This window comes from Triticum urartu, chromosome 2, assembly GCF_003073215.2.
Source record: "Triticum urartu cultivar G1812 chromosome 2, Tu2.1, whole genome shotgun sequence".
NCBI classification, from domain to species: Eukaryota; Viridiplantae; Streptophyta; class Magnoliopsida; order Poales; family Poaceae; genus Triticum; species Triticum urartu.
This window is the reverse complement of record NC_053023.1, coordinates 26,930,251-26,950,689: the sequence shown is the minus strand read 5'-3', so window position 1 is coordinate 26,950,689 and position 20,439 is coordinate 26,930,251. Positions and strand designations below refer to the sequence as shown.

The 20,439-nt window shown below is 44.2% G+C and overlaps 2 protein-coding genes across 2 annotated transcripts; both read left to right on the top strand.

The window, feature by feature from the left end:
• Window positions 1-5,776: 5,776 nt before the first annotated feature.
• LOC125535326 (cysteine-rich receptor-like protein kinase 43) lies at window positions 5,777-8,450 on the top strand. The gene is made up of 2 exons (XM_048698379.1): window positions 5,777-6,155; window positions 6,307-8,450. Exon 2 carries the CDS (start codon window positions 6,755-6,757, stop codon window positions 8,315-8,317), a length of 1,563 nt encoding a protein of 520 aa, XP_048554336.1. The 5' UTR covers window positions 5,777-6,155; window positions 6,307-6,754; the 3' UTR covers window positions 8,318-8,450.
• A 3,700-nt stretch (window positions 8,451-12,150) lies between these two features.
• LOC125540797 (endo-1,4-beta-xylanase 5-like) lies at window positions 12,151-17,716 on the top strand. The gene is made up of 7 exons (XM_048704355.1): window positions 12,151-12,386; window positions 12,517-12,554; window positions 12,657-12,807; window positions 15,486-15,661; window positions 15,761-15,862; window positions 15,957-16,103; window positions 16,595-17,716. The coding sequence occupies exons 1-7, from the start codon at window positions 12,275-12,277 to the stop codon at window positions 17,579-17,581; spliced, it is 1,713 nt and encodes a 570-aa protein (XP_048560312.1). The 5' UTR covers window positions 12,151-12,274; the 3' UTR covers window positions 17,582-17,716.
• Window positions 17,717-20,439: the final 2,723 nt, after the last annotated feature.

The window sequence follows — 20,439 nt, the reverse complement described above, 5'->3', positions numbered from 1 at the left end:
AAATTGTATAACGTACATTAAATAAAAGTAGACACCAGAAAACATATATTTTAACAAAAGTTCATTTTGTATTTTTAAAAAGTTAAAAATGTATATAAAAGTGTTTCTGATTTATATAAAAAATGTACATTGTGCGTGAAAAAATGAATATTGCCATTAAAAAAATTAAACATATGATCAATGATTTTAATTAATTTTTAGCAGTTTTCAAATACATAATCTATGTTTTTATACACCTTTAACATTTTTTAAATAAGATGACAAACATTATTTTCATGCAAATTGTATAGTTTTTTAATACATGGGAAATATTTTTTCTATACACTTTTAACATATTCAAATACTTCAGTAAGATTTTTCAAATACTTGATTAATTTTTCGAAATGCTTGATTAACATTTTTTAAATATGTGATCTGCTTTTTCATACATATCAATATCATTGAACAACACGTGCCTAGCCATAGCTTGAGCTTCCTTGTAAAGAATTGAATGGAAAAACAAAATAAAAAGGAATGGAAAACCGAAAAGAAACCAAAGAAAAAGGACAAGAAGAAAACCGAAAAAATGTATTTTTAAAATGTTAAACGTGAATAAAAAAAGGTTGATCATGTATTTTCAAAATGTGAAATGTGAATAAAAAATGTTCATGATGTATAGAAAAAAATTGTATAACGTACATTAAATAAAAGTAGACACCAGAAAACATATATTTTAACAAAAGTTCATTTTGTATTTTTAAAAAGTTAAAAATGTATATAAAAGTGTTTCTGATTTATATAAAAAATGTACATTGTGCGTGAAAAAATGAATATTGCCATTAAAAAAATTAAACATATGATCAATGATTTTAATTAATTTTTAGCAGTTTTCAAATACATAATCTATGTTTTTATACACCTTTAACATTTTTTAAATAAGATGACAAACATTATTTTCATGCAAATTGTATAGTTTTTTAATACATGGGAAATATTTTTTCTATACACTTTTAACATATTCAAATACTTCAGTAAGATTTTTCAAATACTTGATTAATTTTTCGAAATGCTTGATTAACATTTTTTAAATATGTGATCTGCTTTTTCATACATATTTTATATTTTTTCGTTGATAGCATACTTTCTATACACATTTAATATTTTTGAAATTCTAGATTAAGATTTTTTCAAAATACTTGATTAACACTTATTTTAAATGCTCGATTGGAATTTATTAAATACATTATCAACTTTGTAATACACATTGTATATTGTTTCTACATATTTTTCGTATACATGAGAAACATTTGTTCTATACACATTATATATTTTTTAAATGCTTGATTAACATTTTTTTCAACGTTTTATCTAAAGTCTTTTTTAGTATATATATATATATTTAGAATATTTTGAAGTATAAAAAAGTAAAGAACAGACAAATGAAAAAAAGGAGGCTGTGGCCTCGTGCATGCCTGGGCCACCCATCTCGCGGTCGCCTTCAGGCGAGGCTGCCCTACGTCTCATGTCAAGCGAGACATAGGCGTGCCCCCTAATTGACGCTTAGTCAACAAAAAACGCACGCATGTGGGTTTAGTGACTTTTTCTCTCTATTCGTTATAGGTCACTGAGGCTTTATCTATGGGTTTTTTATATAAAAGAACGAATCTTTCATTATGAAAGTGATAAAAATATATAATTTTTTTTATATTTTGGATCATTTTTTGAAGCGGATGAACATTTTGTAGCTAGGTGAATTTTTTTTAGAAAATGCTCATCATTTGTGCAAAACATGTTCGTCATGAATTGAAATATGTTCGTCCTGTATTTTAGAAAACTTCTTTGTGGATTCAAAATAGTTCATCACATATATTAAAAGTTCATCTTTGTATTTAAAAATAAAGTAGCATGTATGTTTTTAAAAGTTTTCATCGCATAATTAAAAAGTGTGCACAATATTAATAGAAAGTTCACCATATTTAAAAAAAATAGCATCACATATTAAAAATATTCACCATGTATTTTTTTGAATAAAAATTGTCGTCATGTTTACACAATGTTCTAGACATAGTTGTTCATGACTTTGACATTATCTAGAAATAAGATGACCGTAGAACATGTTTACAGAACACAACAATTTATGACTTATTATAACAACAATGTAAATGACGAAGAATGCTCCCTTTTATTAATCTTGCTTCCACTAGGATATGAATTGCTAATGTCACAATAAGCATAGCTAGTGTCCTTACCATGTGTGCATCCCAGCCAAATTCTGACCTTGCATTCAACTTTTAATCTTTTATACTATTTTTTTGCGTGGAAAGGCTTCTAAATAGAATACACCTCACATGATTTTTGTTTAGAATTTCCTCTATTAACAAAGCAAGTTATCTTACATTGACCACACAAGATGTGAAGCAACTCGTCCACCTGCTTTTTCAGGTTTTGTTTGTCCGTAGAAAAGGGAAGACGGGAGCGAACCAACATGTGGTAGGATGGTTAGAAGGACTACGGCATCCCTAGCCCACCAAGGTTCAAGTCTAATCTTCTCTGACGATTCGGTTGCTCTCTCCATCTTTTATTTCTCTCAAATGTCCCTTTCCCCAGCCATATCTGTTGTGCAGTTACCTTCAACTCTCCGCTATCCTGGCGGCGACGCTGGATCCAACCTCACCAAGCCCTGCCAGCGCTGGATTCAACGGCGAGGAGCTGTGATGACATGTGCCACTACAGCATTCCTATCCGTCAGATATAAATCGGATGGCCTATATTGCAGGATGGCAGGCACACCATCATCACCAACTCTGTTTTTTATAAGAGTATATATATATACTAGATCTGATCTGGCTGTGTTCTTAGCCCACGGTAATTAGTTAGTTTCTTGGTCAATGGTAAACCGTCCGGCTCATTCATCTCGCCGCTTGGAGATTTCGCCGGTATATGAAATACGAGTAAAGCTACACCTACTTATCCTATGGGTGTACTCAATTAAATTTTGGGAGAGGGGCAGGTTAGTTAAGGCTCTGTTCGAATCCCCTCCACTCCCCAACTGCAGCTCCCGGAGCCGACGGAGCGCCAGCACAATCGCGCGGAGCGGCTCGAACCCAGCTCCTCAGCTCTAAGTATGGTAATTTGCGTAGCCTATTTGTAAGTCTACCATTTTTGCTGAAATACAATAAGTTGTGAAGTTGGACTGAAACTTTCAGTCTTTAAGCAGGGCAACACTGCCATTTAAGGGTATTTGGTCATCGGAATAACAACGTGCATTTGTCAACAAATCATTACAACTACATGGTGCATGTTGTTCACGCGCAATTTAATTTCTTCAACAGTCGGCGTGCATCATATACTAATATGTACTATATGCTGCTCTCAGATTCAGGAGATTGTGAATGGATCGCGAAGGCAACAGTAAACACGCCATCCTGGAGCGCTTGCTGGTTGATAAAAATGCACAGCCCATGAACCTGCCGTTATCACTCTTGGAGGACATCACGAATCGTTTCTCTCCTGATAAGTGATAACCAAATCGGCATAGGAGGGTTTGCGGTGGTTTATAAGGTAAACGACATTTCCGTATGTGCAGGGCCACACTAGATCACACGAGTTGAAGCTGACAATGCATACTGTCACCGTAGGGCATGGTCGGAAAATACATGGTCGCTGTCAAGAAGTTGTCCAACACGTCCAATGTCCACGAGTATAAATTCCACGATGAGGTTAAATGCTTGATGATGGCCAAGCATGAGAACATAGTACGCTTCCTGGGGTATTGCGCTGAGACACAAGGGAAAATGGAAGACTATGAGGGAAAGCTTGTCATGGCGGATCAACGGAACTGGTTACTTTGCCTGAGTATGTATCCAATGGGAATCTTGATAAGCATATTACCGGTAAGGATGCCCAACTTCTATTTCCGTCCATGCTTATTTACTATATTGCATTATTGTGGGTTATTTAAGTACTTAGAATGTTCTGTACTTTGCATTCCTTGATTTACATTACAATGCCAACATTAATAAAAATTGTGTATCTACTGGACTCCAATGGACAGAGCGCTATAGAATAATTAGGGGAATATGTGAGGGGCTAAATTATCTTCATAAGAATCACCTTCTTCATTTAGACCTCAAGCCCGCTAATATATTGTTAGATCATCACATGGTACCTAAAATTACTGATTTTGGTCTATCAAGGTGTTTCGATGAAGGGCAAACGAGTGCTTTCACTAAACACATATGTCTATCACCATAAGCAAGCCTCTTAAAAGTTATTCTTCTCTTTGGTAGCAAAAATTATTGTACAATTTATTTGCACATTCATCAATCAGACTTCATAAATCTTGCAACAGAGGATATTTTGCTCCGGAACTCCTAAGAGGACAAATCACATACAAGTTAGATATATTTAGCCTAGGCGTCATAATCATATAGATACTGATAGGAGAGAAGAGTTATCCTGAAGATGAGAAGGTAATAAAAAATTATGCTATTGGCTATGTGCATCTTAGTTGTGCAGAGGCCGGGTGTAATGCTTAAATCTTTGAAGTAATAAAGCGCCACTTTTTGAAAAACAATTTGTGCTATGCTCCAAGTTAATCAAAGGATATATTTTTAAATTAATATTTTACACTCCAGTTTAGCAAATATCTCTGCTCCATTTTTACTAATACAAGTACAAGGTGGTAGGGCATTTCAGTCTGACCCATCCAAACATGCTTTCAGCAACCACTCACTATTTAAGTTTGCAACAATCATATCTTAATCTCATACTTGTGAAATCTAGTTTCCTCTGTGTGGTTAGTGAGAGAAAAAACATATTTAATGAAGTTAAATTCAAGTGATATTTACATATGTTGGTGCATTTCCCTTGGACTATGTACATCACACGTGTACACTTCCTAGAAATTGTACAGCCTTCGGATGCTTGAGATAACAACGTTTTGACATTTTACTTTATAAACAACTCATATTCTTTGTTCCCAAGCTATGTGATTTTGATTTTCTACTAGTACCTAAGGTATACATGTGATGCACAGTTTTGAATATATTGACTACTCCACCCAAAATATACTTTTACCGATTTAAAATTATCCTTGAATTTTATTTGGTTTATTATGAACTTAGCACATTCACAATATTAACTACACCGTGCTAAATAATAAACTAACACAGTGTTTTTCTTAGAATACATAAATAGGACTAAAAAAATGTGATTAACCCTTTAGTTAAGTCATTAGAAGCTAAGGTTCCAAGTTTTCCTTTTGCCCCCATCAGATTTGATATTCCGGATAATTGGCATTTGTTGGTTTTCACAAAAATCATTCTTCTAAGTAGTATAGGTATGCATATTTCCTTTTGTGTAAGTAAATTATTTCGCATTTTCTAGACACCCATTACATGAAACTATGCATAGTGAATCACCACAAAACAAAGTCTCCGCATCACTAGATATATTTTGTGATGAATTTTTTGCATCAGGATTTTCTTCAGGTAACGTGACTTGTAAAACATACATCATGATATTTTCCCCTTGGTATTATTTCATCTACATGACACGAAATATTCACCACATAATTTTGTCGGGCAACATCGCAGATGACCCTTTTCATCACAAATAACTGAAACTATAACCCAGCTGGAATTTGGAGCCTTGATGTTGTATAGGGATGTAATATTGTGTGTTAGTGATCAAAAGCGAGATGATTAATTGTTTGTAACTCACAAAAAATTAATCATATTGCTTTTGATCTGACCTTTAATTATGTTTAGTGATCCCAAATTATATACAATTGACTTGTTTGGCTGTTAATATGGCTTTCCTGCAAACAATATGTAAATACATATGTACGTGAGACCGAGAAAAGTTGTTCCCCACGCTGTTGTATGGAGCACGGCGTTAGTTATATAAATACTAAGTAACTCATGATTGCAACTTTGTAGGTAGTTGCCAATTGGATGGATCAGGTAGTTGCAAGTTGGATGAATCGACTGGAGGCATTAGAGGGAGATACACAGTTGGAACAAGTAAGAGTATGCACTAAGATAGGGATAGAATGTTTGGACTTGGACCCGAAGAACAGACCAGATACAGAGGACATAATCGATAGGCTTGATAAAACAGGAAGTGTGGACTATTCAGACAAAATTGGTATCAGCAGTTCATCAGCTGAGCAGGTTGGTTTACTGAACGGTCTCAAGAAAGAAGTTTACTTATTAGACGCCACGTGCAACAGATAACATCGTGTTGGAGACCTTTTGTGAATTATACTTTTCTTTCACTTTTCTTGATCTCCCTATAATATAACAGTACAATCTTCTTTGTTAGAGTCACAAGAAGGTTAAGCCTGCAGACCTTATCCAAGAGGATGAAAAGGTAAACTGGAGATCATTCAACATTGATGGTCTAAACAAGTTCACAGAGGCTGAGATTAGAAGGATCACTGACAACTATAGCACTCTCATTGGCAAAAGTGGCTTCGCAGAAGTTTACCGTGGTGTTCTTGAAGATGGTAGTTCCGTTGCAGTCAAGATTCCACTCCCAGATATGAAAGAACATTTTGCTAAGGAAATAATCATACATTGCCAAATCAACCACAAGAACGTTGTTAGGCTCTTGGGCTACTGTTCAGAGGAAAACGCTTTAATGATGATCACCGAGTACATCTCTGGAGGAAGCCTCAGAGAAGTTCTTGATTGGAAAGACTATCCCATTTCTTTAGATCAAAGGTTGGGTATTGCTCTAGACAGTGCAGACTGCAGAGGCATTAAGCTACATGCATTCTTCCATGTGTCCACCAACCATTCACGGTGATATCGCCCCTGGTAACATCCTTTTAGATGATAACTTTGGTGCGAAATTATTTGACTTCGGGATATCCAGAATGTTTTCCAAGGACAGCACTCAATACACACTGAATATAATAGGCAGAATAGGTTACATGGATCCGTTGTATGCTCATAATGGGTGCATCAATCCGAAGAGTGATGTTTACAGTTTTGGGGTCGTTTTAGTAGAACTAGTCACCAGAAAAAAGGCATATGAAAACGGGAGCATGGGCCTCATAGGAACTTTCTCCCAAGCTGTTCAAAAAGGAAAGAAGGCAAGAGAGATGTTCGATGCTGATATAGCACAGTCGAGCAACATTAAGGTTCTTGACAAGATTGTAAATCTAGCAGCTGAGTGCCTCAGAATGGAGATGAGCAAACGCCCTCAAATGGAAGATGTTGCAGAACGTCTTCGGATGCTAATAAAAGCTCGTTGCCAGCAGGGTCAAGAAAAAACTGCAGGTCACGGGACATTGTGGGGAAAACAAGACAACAACACAACACAGAGCGAAAGGATTTCCAGCTCTAACTCTGCCGTGTTCTTCAACTTGAACAGTTTGGGCATCTTCAGTAGGAATGCACACACAAATTTCAAAAGGAATGGAGGTCCAGTACTGCAGAATGTCAAGGGACTATACATTTTCACAAAAAGTGAACTAAGAAAAATCACCAACAGCTACTCAGAGTTTCTTTTAATCGGAAGCTTTGGTAGAGTCTTCAAAGGAACCCTTCCTGACAACACCGCAGTGGCAGTTATGTCCTCTGTCAAGGTTACTGAAGCTTTAAAGGAGCAGTTTATCGAGCAAATAGAGATCCAGACACATATGATGCACGTGAATATTCTCAAGCTCGTCGGTTGCTGCCTGGAGGTGGATGTTCCAATGTTGGTGTATGAGTTTGCTGGCAAAGGAAGTCTTCAAGACATCCTTCATGGCAACAGCAGAAACCAAAAGCTCCCCTTAGACTTGCGTCTGGATATTGCAATTGGAACTGCACGGGGCTTAACATGTATGCACTCCTATGGAGATCAAGCCATACGGCATGGTGATATCAAACCGGAAAACATACTTCTGGATGACAAGTTCGTACCAAAAATCTTGGATTTCGGGTTATGGAAGCTGCTTAGAGAGGAATATTATTTCGGCAAGATTGTAGCCGGGGACATGGCTTACGTTGACCCAACGTTCCTTAAAACGGGGCAACTGACAGAAAAAAGCGACGTCTACATCTTTGGGGCGGTTCTCTTAGAACTCATTACCAGGAAGCGAAGTGTATACGACAAATACTGTAGCCTCATTTTGGAGTTCCGTAAAGTTTGTGAGAAAGAAAAGAGCGGTAGCGCAATGTTGGACAAGGAGATCGCAGCTGAAGAAGAAGATATCTATTGCCTGGAAGAAATTGGCAAGCTGGCAATTGAGTGCCTAAAAGAAGATGTAGAAGATCGGCCCGACATGGTGGCGGTAGTTGAGCGACTTGTAATGCTTAAAAAGGATAGGATGCTTAAGAGTTAGGAACCGTATCCAAGTAACTTGTAGTTGATTTACTTGGCCACTTTCCTCTGCTCTCTGTATATCACTGTAGTACATGTGAATAGAATGTAAAATGTGAGGTCAACATTAACCAGCTCTGTGCAATTCTGCATAACTGAACTGTATAGTGCTGTCGTCATGAATGGCTAGCCAGTTTGCGAAACTGGACTTGCATACTGATTGGGATGCTGGGATTTTTGCTTTTATACCAGGAGCAGTCTATGGCCGCATGCATCTTCCGGATGCAAAGGCCGGGGGTCATTCTCCTTTTCCAAAAAAAAAAAAAACCAGGAGCAGTCTGGAATGCAGGATGCGTCTCTAAATACATTGTATTGGTGTCATTTCTTCTTCTGTTCCTCAACTTTTCGAAGGATTATTACAGCCATTAGCATGGGCAAAACAAAAGCGTGTTTTGGGGTGAACTGAAGGATTCCAAAGGGACTAAGCGCATATTCATCGGACCCAGTTAAACTAAAGCATGGTAGATGGAATCAAGAAAGCTACTGTAGGTAAGATGCATGGCGAACAGGATGATTATCAGTTTTGATGGACATGGGAATAAGTACTGATTAATTTGCGATGAGGACCGTCTCCGGCATGAGATTTACCTGAGGGGATGTAGGCGTGGATCGATGATGAACCCAAACCTCTTGAGTTCCGTGAGACCAGATCGACGGCTTGCTCCATGCGGCCGGAGAAGTTGCTCGCGGGGGAACTGAAGAACAGAAGGGAGATCTGGCGGGCCGGGGGCCGAGGAGAGGTGCGGCAGCCGGTGGGGTTAACTCTCCTCGCCCGCCGGCTGCTCTGCTGTAGTGCGGCGCGGGGCTGCAAGGATTAGAAAGGTTCAGGCATGGCTACCCGCTGACGCTGGACAGAGGAAACATGTCTGAAGAATGGCCTCTGTCCATCACGAGGAGAAAACACAGTGTTTATGGTTTTACAAGGGTATCTAGAAGCTAAACGATAATCCAAACTGGGCCTTAATAAGTTTAAAACATTCTGAAAAAATGCGCACCCGTGGGGATGCACGCGTCATTTCTGCTAATTTTCATGACAAAATAAGTTTTCTTTATCGGTGATATAAAAAACTCGAATCAAGACATATTTCGTCATGAAACATTAGTAACATGTTGTATAGTACATCCTTTATGTGCATGCTTTTGTTGTTTGTTTTTCTTATACTAAAATTAGTTAATATTTGAAATTTTCAAAGCTTGTGCTCGAGCTCCATTAGCAATTTTTGAATGCACGCTTCCCGGCTAACACGGCCCCCTTAGAGCATCTATAGCCGGGCAACCCAAACCTTTCTCAAACGCCCAGGCGGGCTGCCCGGTCACGATTTTGACTCCGCCAGGCGCTTCAAATGCCTGGGCTGACCGGCACCCCTCATATTCAGTCTAAATATGGGACGAATAAAGGGGGTGCCACGTAGGACTGACGATGGGGTCCCGCGGAATCGCACGTAAACCCAGTGGTCCAACGGACGCCTCCTCCGTCGCTGCGGTGTGAATGCCACATGGCACCGCTCCAGCTCGCCGCCCGAGGCCAAACCCGGCTTTTTAAGCCGGCCAGCCTCCCCCAACCCTAGCCCATCCACCTTCTCCCTCTCTGTGTCGCCATCCAAACCCGTCCGCCTCCTCTCCCCCGCTCTCCGGCATCGCCATGGTCCAGCGAAAGATTGCCACATACGCTATGCTCACGCTGGAGCGCCGGAGACAGATCGTGGAGGGGATCCAGGCTATGTGCTCCGCCCACATCGCTGTCGGCCTGCCTCCGGACTCGCCGGAGCCGGAGGAGGATGAGGAGCAGCAGTCGGAGGAGAACGAGGAAGAGCAACTGCCGGAGCCGATGGAGGTGACAGATCCGGAGGAGGACGAGGCGGAGCAGCCTGCCCCGGGGTTCAACATGAAGGAGGCGTAGGCGGAGTTCGCCGTCGCACAAGCCGCGGAGATGGCAGAGCTCGCAGCTGGCCATCCTGGAGTCTATCCATGATGAAGGCTATGTGGAGGCCAATCGGCAGTTCCTCCGGCAGGAGTAGGCGGCGACCGATGCGCTCTTCGCCGAACTCGACTAGTAGATAGATGAGGAGGCCGGAGCGGAGCAGCCGGAGGAGCCGCTGCCGCCCATGTACCCGGAGCCGGGCACGAAAATAGTCGACATCTCCAACGAGGAGTATTTTTTCATTTGCCTACGTTTGTATGGATTTGAAAATCTAGTATGAGATGTCCGGATGTAGTTGTTTTAAATTGAGGAGTGTCTAGTCACTGTTCATGTTAAGCATGTCCGCGGATGTTTGAGGGGTCCGTAAATGGTCTTACTGCAGCCGCGGCCTCGCCGTGCAGCCTTTGATTGTGTCCCTGAGTGAGTCAGTACAGTAGGTAAGAGCAGGAATAACAGGAGACTGATTCAGCACAATTCTTCAAATGCCTACGGATCGACACATGCCTACGTTGGATGGTTTCCGCTGTCCGAATAGCATGGTCTGAACGGTTGCGGGAGATTTGAGGGCTGGCGTTGGAAATGCCCCAACATCCTTTATGTGCATGCTTTTGTAATTTTTTATATACTAAAATCAGTTAATTTTTGAAATTTCCAAAGCTTGTGCTCGAGCTTCATTAGCAATTTCCGGATGCATGCTTGCCGGCTAACACGGCCCCCCTCCTTATTGCAGCCGCGGCCTCGCCGTGCAGCCTCTGATTGTGTCCCTGGCTGAGTTTTTAGTTAGTTTTAATTTATGTTTTTAGTTTTTTTACAAATATCAATAAAATCGTCGAGTTTGGATGAATTTTATGTTGTATTTGACTGATTTTGTTTTCCAAAAAAGAGCGTCTGGGACGACCTGGGGCGGCGGCTGGGAACCCGATCGCCTCCACGCCGAAGTTACCGCCGGCTCGCCCCAGACGACGCTTTTTCTAACCCCTGGGGGAACGGCTGGAGATGCTCTCAGAACAGTAGGATAGAGCAGCAATAACAGGAGACTGATTCAGCAGGATTCTTCATCACTTTCCCCGTCAAAACATTCCATGTTCCGGGTCCCGGCATTCTGCCACCCACTAGAAATGTCGGGTAAACCAAGGGGGCCTATATTGTGCGTCCCCAAAAGGCCAAAACCACATAACATACAGCTCGCGGCTTAACAGTGGAACAAGGACAAATGATGGTATGGACTTTGTCGACCGTCCTAACAGAATGATAGCCTAATAATCACCCACCGATTTGTCCTAACAACATGATAGGCCAACAGTACAGAGACGATCGATGCTGGCTTTCCATGGATGCTGGAAGCATGCGTGTCCATGCCCAGAGATGAGTGACAGGTGGTATACACTGACCGTCTGAGTATAATTTAGTGCTCTCCGGCGAGGTGTCAGTCAGTCGGTCCATCGTCTCTCTCTGCGTTGCTAGTCGCTACTCTGCACGCGTACCACTGTATGTGTAGATATCACACCGAAAGTAATTCCCTGGGCACTGCTGAGCTCTCCACGTGCATGCAATGTAATCAGCTTAATGACTGCCGAGTCAAACACTAACTTGCCTCTCATGCCAACGCCACTATCCATTAGTTTATCCACGAGCAACATAGCAACTAGTCAAACCCACAGCTTAATTATGCAGGTGTAGCTTGGCTACTTGCCAGGCGGTCTTTGGTTACTCCAGTGGTCATGTTCATCTACCTAATTAATCACTAGTAAGATTGTTGCGCTAATTAACCAGCTAGTACTATCATCCACGTTACAGCCGAATTGTCTCGCTGGCTAGCTCCTTGTTGCGTTGCAGTATAAATGCTGGATCGGTAGGCGCACCGACCGCACAGGCGCACACACGGGACAAGGAAGGGATCACGGGAGAGCTGGCCTGTTACACTTGCTCGTTGCTACCCACCTGCCGTTTGCCCGTGCTCTCAAGTCTCAACATACCACCTCTTGCACCTAGGTAGTTATGGACTCTGCGGCGGCACCTCTTCTTCCTCCTCCCCGGGCCATGAAGCCCACGGCGGTCCTCCTGCCATTGCTGCTGCTCGCCGCCTCGCTCGCTCCACATGCTTCCTCTGGTGAGTGCGCTCCTCCCTGCAAGCTTGCACACATGCATCTATCAACCGATCAATGCTGCAGGCGTTGCCTTCTATAGCATGGCCGACGCCTTACTGATTTTGATGCCACTTAATTTCGCCCTCCGTGCAGCTGACGGGGTGCGCTACGACTACAAAGCCTACACTGAAGTACGCTGCACCGTCTCCATCGATCTCTCTGAATAAAACTCTGCTTCGCGCCGTACGTCTCTATCTCACTGCGTTTTTCTGCTGCTTCTTTCTTCTTTGCAGTGCAAAGGCCACCCTGAGCCTGCACTGTACAACGGCGGCATCCTCCGGTGGGCCAAGAAAATCAAGGACTTCAGGACGGCCGACGAAGGCAACTACTCGCCGTCCTTCGTGCTCTACAACATGTCCGCCGGCATGGCCTACAGCTTCTCATGTGAGTTCTTTTCCTTGATAAAAGGAGCCCAGCTCCCAATTTCATTGCTTGTTTTGTGAGCGACTCACTCCATGTATATGCACGGCTAATTATCCTTACTTAAATAGGTTAATAACTTGATTGAAAATGTGTCAGTCAAACTGGTCCTTTTTCCCTTAATTCCCTTTCTTCAGTTTGAGACTCAAAAGTCAAAACACCCTGGTTCTAAAGAAAAACAATTTTGTTTGCCGAGATCTAAGCAGAGAATCTCTGGGGACGTATTACTAGGTGAAAACAGACTAATTTTTGGAAATCTGGAAATGCCATTTGAAAACCATATACAAAAGTTCAAAAAACTATCTCAAAATAGATTTGCGACTTACGTACTTGGGAGAACAGGGTGTTACTCCGTTGGTATGGCGTGCGATTGTGCATGCAGTTTTTGGCTTTTTGCACATCCGTGCACTTTTCAACTTGAAATCCAACACGCTTTGTGAAACTGAGAACGAAGAGTCCAACTGAGTTTGGACATTTTATAGAGTTATAACGCTGTCAGTTATTCGTATTCCTCGAACAGTTTGTCCCTTTCGCGAATTCAGTGAGTATGTACTACGTAGTATTTTTTTGACGTTCATTTTATTTTATTTTTTGAAGCCCGAGAATTAATGTAGCATTTGAAGTTGAGAATTTGCGCACGACATTGCCTGATCCTACAGTTATGTCAGTAATAAGATTTTTTTTTTCCGAGGAACCGGCAAGAGCACTGCCTTTTCATTTCAGACGAAAAAGAGGGTTTGTGTACAAATGTCAGTAATAAGATTCATAAAGCTTTTACTGAACTGGTCTGCAGCTCAGAGCGGGAATGTCTACATGTTCAGAGCGTCAGATTTCAGATGTACTAACGTAACACAGACAACTGAGGACCCAAAGAGAGCAAGTGTCTGCACAATTGGTCCAGTCCACCCAAACCTGTCCAGGTTTTACAGAACTGTAGTTCAGAGGTAGGAGTAACTTGCAGCTGGTCATCAGATCTCAGAGGTCCAACCCACCCAAACTTGTCCTCGTTTTCGCCATACTAGCAACACATACATACATACATACATCCACACACACCGGGAAGATTGAGAAGCGGACAGTCCAAGGGAATGAATCCAATCACGGAGGGAGGGCACAGGGATCTGGGCTCTAGGCTCTCGCTGGATCCAGCAGCTACGTAGCAGAAACGGGCAGGAGGTAGCGGGCGCGGAGAAAGACGGGCGAGGCAAGGAGCCATAGCCAGCGACGACCGATCGAGTGAGTGCTGGTACCGGTACGTGGTGGGGGCGACGACGGCGACGGAGATTCTTCCCGCGCGCGCATACAGATACAGATACAGATACAGGTATGGGTGGGCGCGCGAGACAAGAAAGCTCGGGGCAAAACCAAGAGGTGGCGACGAGGGCGCGCGGCGGGCGGCCCGGGCAGATGAGGCACGTCGTATGCGCACCAGCCGGCCGCCGTCCTCACACGCGTGTCGCCTATGGCCGTGGGTGGATGGATGGATGGATGGGCGCACAGTGCGCATCGCTGCTCTGCATGTGGACACTGCATGGACCAGCGATCGATCGTTTCCTTTCCTTCATTCATTCCGATGCTCATTCCGATGGTAGGGAGCGGACGGACGCGTGCGCTTGTGTGACCACGCCCACGCATCGAGTGAGATCCACACTGAGCACCCAGCGGCAGGCGAGGGAGAGGCGAGCGCTAGCTTTTGTAGCCTTGTGCGTGTATTGGCGGAGAGGGTGGCGGGGCATGCATGGCGGTGGCGAGAGGGAAGTGAGCTCATTGGGTGATTCGGGTGGGTGGACGGCGCCCCAGATTGGGCAAAGGCATGCGTGCTCATGCTCTTTCCACCACGAACCTTTTTTACTACTACTAGTACTACTGGGCTGTGAGCTGGAGTTTGTGCACCTGTATCATGAGCTATTTATACCTGTATCATGACATGATGGTACAGTACAGACCTTAGTGCACCTGCACACTCCCTCCTTCCCCAGAATAGATAGCGCATAAACTCAGTTAAAAAAGTCAAATATTTCTAACTTTGACAAAAAATATATCAACAGCTATTACATAAACACATTATTAAGATATATCTAATGGTCGACAATGCTTTTATATTTATATTTTGGGTCTGTCCCAAGTTATTGCAAGTCTAAGTGACTCATAAACGCAGAACAAAAGGAAAGAAAAAGAAAAAAATTGCCCACATGAAACTTCACGTCAAATCTAGATGTGTAATACTCAGGACACATCTAGATGTGCTTTATCAAAACCGTTATATTTTCATATCTATGCCGCGCCTGTTCAAACTTAGAAAGCAATGATTTTTTTTATTCGGTTTATACCACACAAATGTGAAAACCATGTTTGTATGCATGTTCACCTTAAACATGTTTTTTTTTTGCACCACTCCACCCAGCTTTCTGCAGTCTTTTTTGATTTCTAGCAAATGTAGTTGATGAGCGTTTGAGTCCCCGTTGAATGATAACTTTGTTGTCTTTGTGGTACTCAACCCGATTCCCTCTTCCTAATGCAAAAGCAGAACACCTGCTAGTTCCGTAATTACACATATGTTTTTAGCAATTTTGGTGTCATAAGTTCATTTGTTCACCATGATTTGTCAATGTGTTGAAATGCTCGAGTGATCTATCTTCTAGGCTGGGTGAAATTCAATGGGCCAGGAACTATCCACGTGAAGGCCAAGATCATGTCACTGGACAACGCTGGATCACAGTGCCTGGGCACGGCTCTGGTGCGGAACGACTGCTGGTCCTTCCTCAAGGGCGGCTTCACCCTCAACTCGCCGTCACAGACGTCTGTCCTCTATTTCCAGGCGAGGCCCGCTTGAACGAATCATCAGTAAACTTAAGATAAAAAAGATATGATCGAATGGCAGCTCATGCAATTTTCTCTGTTGATTCATTCTCTGCAGGCAGCAACCGCGAATGCGTCCATGGTCTCGATCAGAAGCGCCTCGCTGCAGCCGTTCTCGCCCGAGCAATGGAGCCAGCACCGGGAGGACCGCATCCAGCTGGTAACGGAATACCACTACGTTGCTACTGAATTTTACTATGAAACTGATGCAAGCAGCATCAGCATCACCTTGATCTTTGATCATTCCATGGCAGATCCGGAAACGCTTCGTGAACGTGCACGTGTCGGACAGCAGCGGCGCCCGCGTCGTCGGCGCCAAGGTCGCCGTGCACCAGATGAGCAGGGACTTCCCCTTCGGCTCCGCCATCAGCAAGACCATACTCGGCAACAAGCCATATCAGGTATCGGGACTGCTAAATCTCGTACTTAACCAAGTCTCAGTTGATGTTTCACTCATGAAACCTTACATAAAGATCTGTGTAAAAGAAATCAAACTTTTTCTTTCTTCCTTTTTATATATTCTGTGACTTGACTGAGCGAAAATCCTATACGCACGGACTGTTACGGAGCATTACAGGCCTGTTTCCAAACAAATCTCCCCTTCCCCCCCCCCCCCCCCCTTGATTTTCAGTGGGGGTGGGCCCGTCAGTTTATTTTCATCCAATCAAAATCAGCCAAGTAATCCACTCCATAATACTCTGTAAAAATAATCCGTGCGTGTAGCATTGCTCCTTGACTGAGACTTGGTTAAATCTCTCAATCGACTAAGATCTAGCTATACCTATCAGTTATTCCTACGTCGTCAATGATTCCTACGTCGTCGATCATGCCATGATCACTGTGTTTGTTATCAATGTCGGAATAACTGATGAAGAACTTTGCATTGGTGCAGGACTGGTTCAAGAAGAGGTTCAACGCGGCGGTGTTCGAGAACGAGCTCAAGTGGTACGCTACGGAGCCGGCGCCGGGGAAGGAGGACTACGCGCTCGCCGACCAGCTGCTGCAGTTCGTGCAGTCCAGCGACGCGGTGGCGCGGGGGCACAACATCTTCTGGGAGGACCCCAAGTACACCCCATGGTGGGTCAAGAACCTCACCTCCGCCGACCAGCTCCGCGCCGCCGTGGCCGGCCGCATCGAGAGCCTCCTCTCCCGCTACAAGGGCGACTTCGTGCACTGGGACGTGAGCAACGAGATGCTCCACTTCGACTTCTACGAGTCCCGCCTCGGCCGCAACGCCACCACCGACTTCTTCCGCACCGCCAAGCGCGCCGACCCGCTCGCCACCCTCTTCCTCAACGACTTCAACGTCGTCGAGGTCTGCGACGACCTCAGCTCCAGCGCCGACTCCTACGTCTCCCGCCTCCGCCAGCTCGCCGACGCCGGCGTCACCTTCGAGGGCATCGGCCTCGAGGCGCACTTCGCGAAGCCAAACATCCCCTACGTCCGCGCCGTGCTCGACAAGCTCGGCACCCTCCGCCTCCCCATCTGGCTCACCGAGGTCGACATCAGCAACGCCCTCGACCCCAAGACGCAGGCGGCGTACCTGGAGGAGGTGCTGCGGGAGGGGTTCGCGCACCCGTCCGTGGACGGGATCATGCTTTGGACCGCCATGGACGCCAGCGCCGCCTGCTACCAGATGTGCCTCACCGACGGCAACTTCACCAACCTGCCCGCCGGGGACGTGGTCGATCGGCTGCTCGGGGAGTGGCAGACCAGGGAGGTGCTCGGCGCCACCAACGACCGCGGCTCGTTCAACTTCAGCGCCTTCCTCGGGGAGTACAAGCTGTCCGTCACCTACCTCAACTCCTCCGCCGAGGGCACCTTCTCGCTCGCCCGCAGCGACGACACCAAGCACATCACCATCCGTCTCCAGCCATGATCCATATCATGCATGTATACGTACTGATCGAGCTTTTGTATTTACTAGAACTTGAGATGGATTTGTAGCAGGTCAGATGCCACGCATATTTATTCAATTGTGTTGACATATAAATACACAGCCCATCTTTCTCCATCAGCTTGACCTTTTGGGTGAACTAGCGGATGCGTGCAGTTCTATATGGTATCAGAGTCAATAGGTCTTTAGTTTAAAACCCGACTGACGCAATTAAATTGCGGTCCACTTTTAGTCCGCCGTCCGTACTTCAGTCAGTGAAAGCTTTGTAGATGTAGCAAACCCTGTCAGCTGCACGGTCGATGAAACTAATAATAGCATCAATGTAAGCTCGACCTGGACTTAAGTATATAGGCTTGCAGGACCGAGGGCAGTACTCACCGGAGGAAGCATGTGGAGCGAGCGGGGCACGCAGTAGGAGGGCCGTCGCCTTCTTGGTTCGAGGAGGAAGAAGAGGCGACGCCACGGCAACCACCGGAGAGTCCATAACCAGCTTAATTAGCTAGGTGCAAGAGATGGTATGTTGAGAGCACGGGCAAACGGCCGGCGGGTAGCAAGTGTATGTAACCGGGTGGCCAGTTCTCCCGTGATCACGTCCTTGTCCCCGTCTCCGTGTGCCTGTGCGGTCGGTGCGCCTACCGATCCAGCATTTATAAAGCAACGAAACAAAAGGGCGAGCCAGCGAGGCAGCAGAGACAATTCGACTCTAACCATGGGTGATAATTGGTTACTTAGTGCATAGGACTAGCGGTTAATTAGGTAGATGAACATCAGCATTCAGCAGGGCGGCACTGACACTTGACCACGGGAGTAACCAAAGACCGCCCGGCAAGTAGCCAAGCTACACCTGCATAATTAAGTTGTGGGTTCGACTAGTTGCTATGTTGCTCATGGATAAACTAATGATTGGTTTACACTTGCGAGCTGCGACGTTACTAAGTACTCCCTCCGTTCAGAATTACTTGTCGTAGAAATGGATGTATCTAAACGTATTTTAGTTCTAAATACATTCAATTCTGAGACAAGTAATTCCGAACGGAGGGAGTACTGAGTAGCCGGTTAGTGGCGTTGGCATGACAGGCAAGTTAGTGTTTGACTCGGCAGTCATTTTACGCCTATTACATGCACACGTGGAGAGCTCAGCATTTCCCAGGGAATTACTTCCGGCGTGATATCTACATGCAGTAGTACGCGTGCAGAGTAGCAACGCAGGGAGAGAGAGAGAGAGAGGGAGGAGAGACGATCGATGGGCTTACTGAAAGTGATTAACTGACTGACACCTTGCCGGCCCGTGTATTCTCTATATATAAACGGCTGCTCAAACTCAGATGGTCATCGTGTAGCACCTGCCAGTCCTCTCTGCGTATTTGCTATCGACACGCATGCTTCCAGCACCCATGGAAAGCCAGCATCATCTCTCTACTGCACTGTTGGCTTATCATGTTGTTAGGACAAATTGGTGGGTGATTATTAGGTTATCATTCTGTTAGCAGGACGATGGACAAAGTCCATACCCATCATTTGTCCTTGTTCCACTGTTAAGCCGCGAGCTGTATGTTATGTGGTTTTGGTCTTTTCGGGACGCACAATATAGGCCTCCTTGGTTTACCCGACAGTTATAGTGGGTGGCAGAATGCCGGGACCCGGAACATGGAATGTTTTGACGGGAAAGTGATGAAGAATGAATCAGTCTCCTGTTATTCCTGCTCTTTCCTACTGTACTGACTCAGTCAGGGACACAATCAGAGGCTGCACGGCGAGGCCGCGGCCAACAGGTCTGCAATAACACAGGGGCCATTCAGTAATGCTACACCGACGGACTGTTACAGGGTTCTACAGGGTGGATTTCAGCTGGCAAATCATGATTGGATTAAGGGGAGTGAGGGGCCCCACCCATCTGAAAATCAGCAGGGGCAATGTTTAGTTGGTTTGGAAGAAGCCTATAGGAGCATGTAAGACCCTATACGTCTAGCATTTTTGGAGGCCGTTAGCAGGGACGAGGATGACATGCACAAGTCTATGCTAAGACATCTCTCAATTGACGTTGTATTCTTTTTTGTTAAAAGGAGATTAAAATATTTTAAAATGTACACCCTTCGTCCCATGATATAAGAGCATTTTTGACTTAGCATAACTACATTACACACAGTCAACTAACTCCGTATAGCGCTCGTGGCATTAATTAGTTGACTTATCAAAGGAGAAGGATCAGTTTTCCTCCTGTCAAGTTCAGAGACGTTCTGTTATCTTTTCAGTTTTGTCATGTCGGTCTTTATGTGACTTGTACTTTAATTTTTATGATATGAATGAGACATATATTACCATGAGAAAAAAAGGAAGACTAACATTTTTCTTTAAAGAAAATCAGAGACAAAGATTTCTGTCATCCATTAATTACGAAGAAGACAGACAGAGTTTAGCGAACAAGCGACACATTACAAAGGGGTCTTTACTCTCTCAAAATCATTATACTCAAATGTTTAGTACCCGCAATGAGCCAAAGCTTTGTCTCCTTCTTTATCTCTTGCAAGAGGATCATGGGCAATGCAGATTTATCGTGGAAGATCCTAGTATTCCTTTCATTTCAACCTGTCCAAGAGACTAGCATGGGTAAAGAGGTCATTGCTTTCTATGAGGCTTCATCTCCTTGGACATGCCGTTCCACCAATATTTAATGGATAGCTCCGTAAACCGTCTTGGCGTGGCTATGTACTGCTAACTCCATAGTTCAATGTACTAACCTACTGTAACACTATCACAATACATTCAGGGCACTATGTTGTGATCAATCAATCAAGTTCTATTAGTATCATACTGTATTCAAGTGTACATACATGTTTATC

Coding starts and splice junctions, on each gene's coding strand:
- LOC125535326 (XM_048698379.1), top strand. CDS start 6,755: ATGCATTCTTCCATGTGTCCACCAACCATTCACGGTGATATCGCCCCT.
- LOC125540797 (XM_048704355.1), top strand. CDS start 12,275: ATGGACTCTGCGGCGGCACCTCTTCTTCCTCCTCCCCGGGCCATGAAG. Junction 15,863..15,956: donor GGGAGGACCGCATCCAGCTG/GTAACGGAATAC, acceptor ATTCCATGGCAG/ATCCGGAAACGCTTCGTGAA. Junction 16,104..16,594: donor TCGGCAACAAGCCATATCAG/GTATCGGGACTG, acceptor GCATTGGTGCAG/GACTGGTTCAAGAAGAGGTT.